At 36.3% G+C, this 9,083-nt stretch overlaps 1 protein-coding gene across 1 annotated transcript; it reads left to right on the plus strand.

Moving 5' to 3' along the window:
* Window positions 1-5,621: 5,621 nt before the first annotated feature.
* Window positions 5,622-8,249, plus strand: mnx1 (motor neuron and pancreas homeobox 1). Its single transcript, XM_051900467.1, has 3 exons — window positions 5,622-6,170; window positions 7,324-7,484; window positions 7,699-8,249. The coding sequence occupies exons 1-3, from the start codon at window positions 5,675-5,677 to the stop codon at window positions 7,978-7,980; spliced, it is 939 nt and encodes a 312-aa protein (XP_051756427.1). The 5' UTR covers window positions 5,622-5,674; the 3' UTR covers window positions 7,981-8,249.
* The last annotated feature ends 834 nt before the right edge of the window (window positions 8,250-9,083 follow it).

Genomic DNA, 9,083 nt, shown 5'->3' on the forward strand with positions numbered 1-9,083 from the left:
TTGGACAACACAACACTTGCTACCAAACGATTGGTTAAAAACGAGGTCAATAACGTGAAAAATGTCACAATTACTTCCTGGATGAATCCCAGCAATGAAAGGAAACCAGTTGCGGACGGTGAAAGGGATCTAATCTCCGGGACGTTAAACTGGATCATCTTTATCTTAGATAGTCTTTTATAAAATATCTTTCTTCATTGGTTTGTTTGTAAGTGATGTAAATAATGAATTGGCAAACACATAGTAAAGCAAAAAAGCAACCTACATAAAGTTTTGAAACATTAAAAGCATGGTTCACACAAACTTGATAATTATGTCATTATTTACTCATCCGCTTGTCGTTCCAAACCTGTATGACTTTCATTTTCTATCTGTGGAACAGAGATGTTTTGTTTTTGTTTGTTTTTTTTTTTTTTTTTTTTTTTGTTGTTTGTTTGTTTGTTTGTTTGTTTTTTCCCAACATTCCTCAAAATATCTTTTAAGTTCCACAGAAAAAAAAGAAAGTCATACATATAGAAATGAGTGTGAGTAAACTTTTTGGGGGGGGGGGGGGGGGGGGGGGGAGAACTATCCCTTTAACTTTGAAGCCAACTTACTTTTTGAACAAATACTCAAAAGTACTTCACACACATCTTCCTAAATATTGTAGAATATGTCTCACACTCATTGCTTGGCATCTTGTTGGACAGCAGTAGAGAGGAAACCACTCAGTTTCTCATATATGTTATAGAGGGATTTATGAGTTATTGATTGATCATATCCTGCCTTTTAGACCTGAAAAGGATATAACGAGCCACTACAGCAAGTCTTCTGGAGCTGCTTCAGAATACAAAATGGGGGTCTCATCATCTCAAAAGGTCTCTAATTTTGAAAGATGTCAAAAAGGGTCACACATTTACGTCAGCTCCATGAGTTATATGTCTCCATAACTCTTTGTTGAGGCTGGTTAATTGCTAAATTGTTCAAGAGTCCTCTCAGGACTTATATATATATATATATATATATATATATATATATATATATATATATATATATATATATTCTGTAGTGTAAAGAACAGTTCATGTGTCAAAATAACTTTTTTTCTACTTTTTTTCTGAACATTGAAAAAGTTCCATGGATGTTAAAGGTTCTTCATGGAACCATAGATGCCAATAAAGAGCCTTTATTTTTGAGTTTATCGCATAGCCTACATTTTTAAATATTCAACAATTGTTGAATAATTAACAATTCATAATGAATACAGAATCAAGAAGCCTTTACATTTGTCTTATATATATCTATATATATGTGCTTATGCTTAGTTCAAGTTACATGTACAAGATTCTACTTTTAAACCAAGAATAGGCACCCAAAAAAAATTAAAAACAAATGTGGGTTAGAAATAATTCAGTTATACAAACGCTGTACGTTCACAGAGTAAATTTTATATCTTACTCCAAAGTACACGTCAAATTTTACAAAACAATTCAAAATTCATACTTAATCATTAAATCTGTAAGTCCATAGGTCCTGAGCTGTGCTTTTTATTTGAAGTCAGGTTACAGTCATTGTTTAAATTATAAAACTCCTCTAACAAAAACAAGTCTTTGATCTATGATCATTCATCAGTCAGTGAGTAAAATGTAAAAGCTGCGCTTGAGAAACATTAATAAGAAGCAACTGTTTTCATTGACTAAAAGCTGTTTAGCTCTTACGATGTTGGTTGATAAATTGAAACATTCTAGGGCTAAATGTACCTCACTCCCCCTTTTTTCTGAAAAATAATGAAAAAGAGAGGAAGAAAAGGAAATAAGGAAAATTGACACCTCCAATTAATTTGAGGTGGCCAAATGTACAATACAGCCATCACTGTGTCACATCTACCATTAAAAAAATAATAAGGGGGGGGCAGCTGAGTTCAGCTGAAATCAGGGTTTAAAAGATCAAGTTACAAAATAGCTAATTGTATCTAAGGCAACAGTGACTTTTATTATTAGGTCTATTGTTTTTAAATCATGTTAGCCTAAATATGCAGATTCAAAGCATTATAGGCTAATACAGCTTTACTTTGCAACATGTTTGTGTTAAGTTGCATGTCTTTAAATAGCCATTGTTTTTTTTTGTTTGTTTGTTTTTTTCGTTTTTTACAAAACTGTTACCTCTTGTCGCCTAAATATTAAAGCATTGTTTTTTATTTAATTAATAGACTACATTAGCGACATTAGTTAGAGAGACAAAAGAGACATTGCTTTTAAAATATTTACTAGGTTCTCAGCTTGTCTTTCGCGGGGCACTCGTTTTAATAAACAGCGAGGTCTTTGTTTTGCTTATGACAAGTATGAAATGAATTCATTTGAATTAGCCTGACATCTGGTGACATCGTCAATCACAGGCTCGTGTCACGGAGAGAGGGGACTCGTGGGTCATCTCGTTTAAAGCACATTTTAAATTACACCACTGACTGAATTGTGTGTATTCATCACATTAGTGTAGTCTACCAGTATGCTCGGTTAAGTGACACCTGGCTTTCGGGCTTGTTCACTCGTTTGTTTGGTCCAGTGAATCACTTAAGATATAGGCTATTCAGGCTTATCAAAGCAAACTGATGAAAAACGCTTATTTCGATAGCCAAGAAGGATTTGGTATGCAGTTTAAAATGAATTATCTTCATGTTCAGTCCTTGGGGAAAAAATCATGCATTAAGCGCTGAAATCGGATTTCCTTTAATGATTTTTGATATTGGAGTCTAGGACCATTCGTTGTAAGTAACCGTTCTCTACAAATTAAATTGATAAAAAGATTATGAGTCCTAAATGTGTTTAAAAGCAGTGCTATATAGGCTATGTTTCAACACACTGCCCATTTGTGCCATTATAATCGAAAATATTTATTGCAATAAAAGAGACAGTGGAGGTCCAGTTAAATTGGCTTTTCATAATGAACACATTTACCATGGATAATTAATATATAAACTATTTCGATTTGTCATTGTGATATGTGTTCCACTTAATTGTGAAAGTAATTACCGAGCGAATGAACAGCTTTGAGGAGAGTCCCTGGTTTCAGGCCCTTCTATCTCAGGGTGCAATAATAATTTTACTCTCCCCTGATGTGATGAAAAAGAGCCATAAATCTCTCTGATCGCTGCAGGTCCATGGCTTCATATTTCACTGCTGCTTTAATAGAAATATTCATGCGATCCCTTAATGAAATTAAAACTGGGAAGCAGACAAAGCGGTAAGACACAGAACGTTTAAACGTGTAGCGCTTGAAGACACAAGAATGTTGCAGACTTCAAACTGTCCATAAACTCAAATAAAATTAAAATAAAATAAATTGTAAATCACTTAAAATCATTTTCCCCCGTAGTCCAGCATCGCCTAAATGTGACTGGGTTATTTTATAATGTGCATTGTAGTTGTTACCCATATTGTAAGCAATAACACTTGATACTTAGTGATTCCATCCTATATTTTCAGAATTGGTCACTGTATCATTACGGCACCCTGTATCCTTTCGGCCCGTGACTTGTTGATTTCCCCTGAGCAAATAAACGCATGCGAGCAGTCTCGAGAGAGTGGTTAGCTGATGAATCGAGGAAAACTAATCCGCTTTATTGGTAGACAGGTTAAGGGCAACAGAGTGTCAATAATTCTCTCTCTGACCTCTTTCTCCATTAGCTTAAAGAGGCTTATAAGAGGAACAGACCCCACAATAGGATGCAGATCTCCCACATTCCTATCCCACCGTGCACGTGCCCAGCTGCTTCAAGAAATATATAGCTAATTTAGATTTTAAGAGTGCGAGATCCAACGTTTACAGTAGGCTTTAGACATTGAAACATTTAAGGAAGCCATAGACCCCGGTTTTTTTTTTTTCCATGAGTAACTATGCCTAATGTCAAAATTTTTTTCCTTTAAATTTTCTCAAAAAAACAGAGGTCTGATTTGCCCATGTTTATGCAGAATAAATACAAAATAGCCTATAGGCTATCTAATGTACCAACATGTTACAATATTATCAGTAGCTAAATGGGATAGTTTGATTATAATCTCCAGTGTTTTAGTATTTATTTTGTAGTCTATAGGCTATTTTATTTGTTTAATATAGGCTAATCTAACGTTGAAATAACCTACACATTATCTTGTTGTTACGGATGCAAAGATGCTAAAATATGTCAACATCGACAGCAGCCTATAACAGAATTATTTAACTGTTAATCACGTAATTAAGATGTTTTTAGAGCATATAAAGACCGGCGCTACATGTGACGCGGAAAAGTTGTCACAAGGTTTTCAAGTCAAAATGTGTTTGCAATGGCTAGTTAAAAATCCACTTAAATTAAAATTATTTTGTGAATTTTATCCTCTAGTAAACTTTTAATAAATTAATATTTGTGTACACCGTGGCTGTTTTGTAAACAAATGATCACAATAAAGATCAAACTGGCAAAGGTCAAATATATTCAAGGTCGATTTCAAATAAAAGGTTGAACTGTGTTCTCAGGACAAAGGTATTTTTCATATATGTCAGGTGGGGGGGGGGGGGGGGGGGGGGGGGGGGCAAGTTGTCACATGCGTTTTAAATATTATGTATTAGGCAACATTTAATAATTTATTAAATTATTAAATGTATGATTTATTAAATATTAAATGGTTGTTGTTCAAAACACTGTTCTGATCATTGTGTTACCTTTTACATTTTGTATCAATTGTTTTATGTTTCATCATTGTTGTACTGTTTCAATCTTTGCTAAAAAAAAAAAAATTGACTGTATCATTGACTGTTCAAAAATATTCACTGGAGTACAAATAAATGTGACAAGGTCTGTTTGGTGTGAGGACAGTCTTTCCACAAATTTGTTCTCTTAATTATTCAGAATTCAGAATTTAATATCATTTGCGTAAGCTATATGCCACTTTGTTATTCATTCATATGATCAATTAAAAAACAAACAAACGCCCATAGCCCTATGCGTGCACATACAATTCAGTAGCTCTTGGTGGATAGTTGTCATTCTCTTTTTAAAACAAATAAGCATAAATGTTATCTTTACAATTATAAATGAATGATATAGTTTGAATGAATTATCTACATCCGAGTGAACAGGATAGTTTAGCCATTTAATTAGACATCTTAGTTAATATTTCAAGCTTATTCTTTTGCATCGAAAACAATGATATCGTGATCATAACACCATTAAACTCTTTTTAAGAGATGCAATGAAAATGTTTCTGTTCTGTATTAAGACGAGAATTTGATGTTAATCATTGCGTTTCAATTCTTTCTTAAAACAGTTAGGTTTTTCTTCAATTCTGCACTTGATTATGTAAGCAAAATGTATAAAGTATGTGCGTGTTGTGTGTTATACACACACATATAGGAATTGTTTTCCCCCCTGTTTTTCACACACCCTTAACTTTCCACGAACGATAAGAGGAAATTCTTATCTTTTGAGGACTACTGAATTTCTACTAAGCGCACTGTGAACACGGTGAAATCACTGTCCAATCGGATATCCACAAGGATGACGTGATGACCAATCCACACCCTTTCGGGCAGCAGTTGACAAGTGGACTTCTGGCTTGCACACCTTGGCCAAGATCATAACTTTAAGGAGAGGAACGGTGACACTCGTGACAGCCTTGTAAAGTTGCGAACGACGCGTTAATCTGTTTGTGAGGTGGGCCAGATGGAGAAATCTAAAAACTTTCGAATCGACGCGCTTCTGGCTGTCGATCCACCAAAAGTGCAGACCTCGCCGCTGGCGCTGGTAACCTCCCTGCCCACCTCTTCCATATCATCCTCCTCCGAAAGTGTCCAGGCGTCAGAGTTGAACACGAACTCCGAAGCACTTCGGACCGCGACTCCATCTCCCCCCAGGATATCGTCTTGCGGGTTGATTCCCAAACCGGGTTTCTTAAACTCTCCACATTCGGGCATGGTCGGACTACACCCTCAGAGCAGCACCGGGATTCCTCCTCAGGCTCTCTACGGTCATCCAATGTACACATATTCAGCAGCAGCGCTCGGTCAGCACCCGGCGCTGTCGTACTCGTATCCGCATGGGTCGCATCATCATCATCCCAGTGACCCCCTCAAACTCACCGCCAGCTCCTTTCAGCTCGATCACTGGCTGAGGGTGTCAACTGCGGGAATGATGCTGCCCAAAATGGCAGATTTCAGTGGTGAGTCACATTTGAAATGCACGTGGTTAAATAGATAACGTATTAGGCTGTTGTTGTTGTTATTATTATTAATTGTAGCCTATTTTAGGCTATTCAATTTGTTTATGTGTGCTACGTATTTTATTCTGTAATTCATTAATTAGCGTTGAATTAGCCTACATATTTTGATCTTACAGAAAAACGCTGTTTATTTTCAACAACTCTTCTACTGTATGCTGTAATAAATAAAAATAATCATAAGATTTTTGCCCCAAGCCCCCGTAAATACTGCCTTGAGACTTTGTTCTGAGCAACGGATCACAGTAGCCTGATATAACAAGCGCGTGCAGGGTCAGTAAAGCTGAGACTGAACGAGCACTCTCTTTCAAAGAGGGGCTAAAATGGACAGATAATGGACAGAGGGAAAGTGGCGGACGAGTGTGAAAACCACAGCCTGCCAACTGTGTACACTGCAGACACTGTCTCTCTGTTCCGCTGCTCGTCTGCAGATTTTCTCAAACCTCTCCCAAACAAATCAGACAGGGTGGAAATGTTACCAGATGTACTGACAATGCCGTGGCACATAGAGGCCATGTGTGATTGGGAATTGCTCTGGGGGCTTAAGAATTAGAGCATTTAACATTTCTTGCCGTCCCATTTTATAAATTACATGGTGTGTTAAAAATTCAGTGTGAGTGCAGTGCACTAAAACTGCTGCTATAGGCCTACTTTAAAATAAAATAAAATAAAAATGTGAAAAGCAGGGCCTACAGGTCCACTGCCCGTGCCACTCTCAAAAATAAATTATTCAACGGTTCAGTGCAGAAGCATTTTCATCAAATAACACTAACAAGTTTGTTTTATAGCTTCTTTGGAGATTATAGAAATTGATGTTGAGTTTTGTAGACCAGTTTTCGTTTTTGGGTTCTTTACAGCATCAGTTTGTAGGTGGTTTTCTAAAAAAAAGTAGGCTATAAAAATCTTTGCAAAACTTAAAAGGTTCTTATGGTATCAGCATAGCTAAATCTTTTTTGTTCTAATTGGAATCTTTCTTTTTTTTTTTTTTAATAATATTTCCAACATATAAACATTACAATTTATTTATTTCTGCTGTGTTTTACGAAATATATGATGAAATATCTAGGCTAAAAATGTAATTTTTTTCATTTTGTAGGCCAGGCGCAGTCAAACTTGCTCGGGAAGTGCAGAAGACCCAGGACCGCGTTCACAAGCCAGCAGCTCCTTGAACTTGAGCATCAATTTAAGCTGAATAAATATCTATCTAGACCAAAACGCTTTGAAGTGGCCACATCACTAATGCTAACAGAGACACAGGTAAACCATCGGGTTTTTTAATGCATCGCCTGGATAAATACTTCTGTAATGAAAAAAAAGTCTAAATTAATTTGTTGAAATGTAGTTTTTGATAAATATAATAGCTAATAGAAAACGGTTTAATCTAAATATGGCTGATTAACATAACGTCAAATAATGCCAAAGTTGATTAGCTATATCGTTTACGAATGAGATGTCATGTTTTTATTTCCAGGTGAAAATCTGGTTTCAGAACAGGCGTATGAAATGGAAGCGCAGTAAAAAGGCAAAAGAACAAGCCGCCCAGGAGGCCGAGAAGCAGAAAGGTAAAGGAAACCAGGACAAAATGGACGGACTAGAGAAGGACTACCAGAAGGTAGATTCAGTGAAAAGTAACAGAATACGGGACTTCAGAGACAGTGACGACGAAGAAGGAGACAATTACATGCTGAATTCATCTGATTGTTCCTCCGAGGATGAACGAGCCAACACCAGTGATATAAGTCCACAACCATGAGACTTCTTTTTACAAAAAAACACCCATAAAAGCGAAGTATGTGATATGCATGTTATCATCTTGCAGTCATTATGGAAGTGCTGAGGTGGACGTCCACACGAGCTGTTTGTATTACTTTCAAACATTGACTGGATACTCCTGAAGGTAGCCTGATGATATGGTTGCAGAGCATGTGGTAAAATCGCATTTCATCAAGCAAAATAGATGAGTAGGCCTATCACTATCAGAAATAATTAGCATCATTAAGATGATCCTATTCGATAACCACTGCGTATTAATTTCTGAACTCAAGTGGGATAAAGAAAATCAACTACAACCAGAACCATATGTGATCTGTTTATTTTTGTACAATGTATTTATAACGAAATCGCTTTTAAAATGCATGTAAATTATTGTTTATGCTTCTCAGTTACGCTCTGTGAATAAAATTATTATTATTATTATTTTGTAATTTCGGAGGACCTTTTTAATTTGTAACTGTTGAACTCGTATATTCCATTACAAGCGTGAAGGAAAAACCCTCAACAAGGCTTGATGTGAAGCGGTCTCTGTTGTCAGTGGCACGGTCGGGTCATGGGAATCGCTGTTTATAGAGCTCTCATATCCGTGCAAATGTGCGAGTAAGCATACTCGAATATGGCGAAACATTTCTCACCACTGTAGCAATGGGCACCCAATAATGAACCTTTGAAACAAAGTCCATCCATCATCAGAGCACATCACAGGGGCTATTTTAGGTGTCTTTTATATTTATGTTAGACTTTAAGTGAAGTGAAATTAGACTGACCTTTCCGCTGATTTTTGACACTTCATGTTCTATCTATCCGGAAGTCTTTTTCTGTCATGTTCACAAAGTAATGTTGAAAATTAGCCTGTAGTATTAGCTAAAGACAGAGCGCTTGTACTTAGGAAGGACATGAAATGAAAATGATAAAGAAAGAGAGTATGCTGGATTAGCCTACTCCACAGCACGACTATTTTAATGGTCTTTTTAGAAATCTAATTGAGGTCTATTTCGCATAAGTGCATTTCCTCCTTTATTAATAACGACATGCTTTATTGGGTAATAAACCCTGAGATCCATCTGGTCTTTGCCAAGGAGC

The sequence above is a fragment of the Ctenopharyngodon idella genome, chromosome 7 (assembly GCF_019924925.1).
Source record: "Ctenopharyngodon idella isolate HZGC_01 chromosome 7, HZGC01, whole genome shotgun sequence".
In the NCBI taxonomy this organism is placed as follows: Eukaryota; Metazoa; Chordata; class Actinopteri; order Cypriniformes; family Xenocyprididae; genus Ctenopharyngodon; species Ctenopharyngodon idella.

Excerpts from the sequence above, each read along its gene's own strand:
- mnx1 (XM_051900467.1), top strand. The coding sequence starts at position 5,675 with ATGGAGAAATCTAAAAACTTTCGAATCGACGCGCTTCTGGCTGTCGAT. Across the intron at positions 6,171-7,323 it reads CAAAATGGCAGATTTCAGTG|GCCAGGCGCAGTCAAACTTG; the intron begins GTGAGTCACATT and ends TTCATTTTGTAG. Across the intron at positions 7,485-7,698 it reads TAATGCTAACAGAGACACAG|GTGAAAATCTGGTTTCAGAA; the intron begins GTAAACCATCGG and ends TTTTATTTCCAG.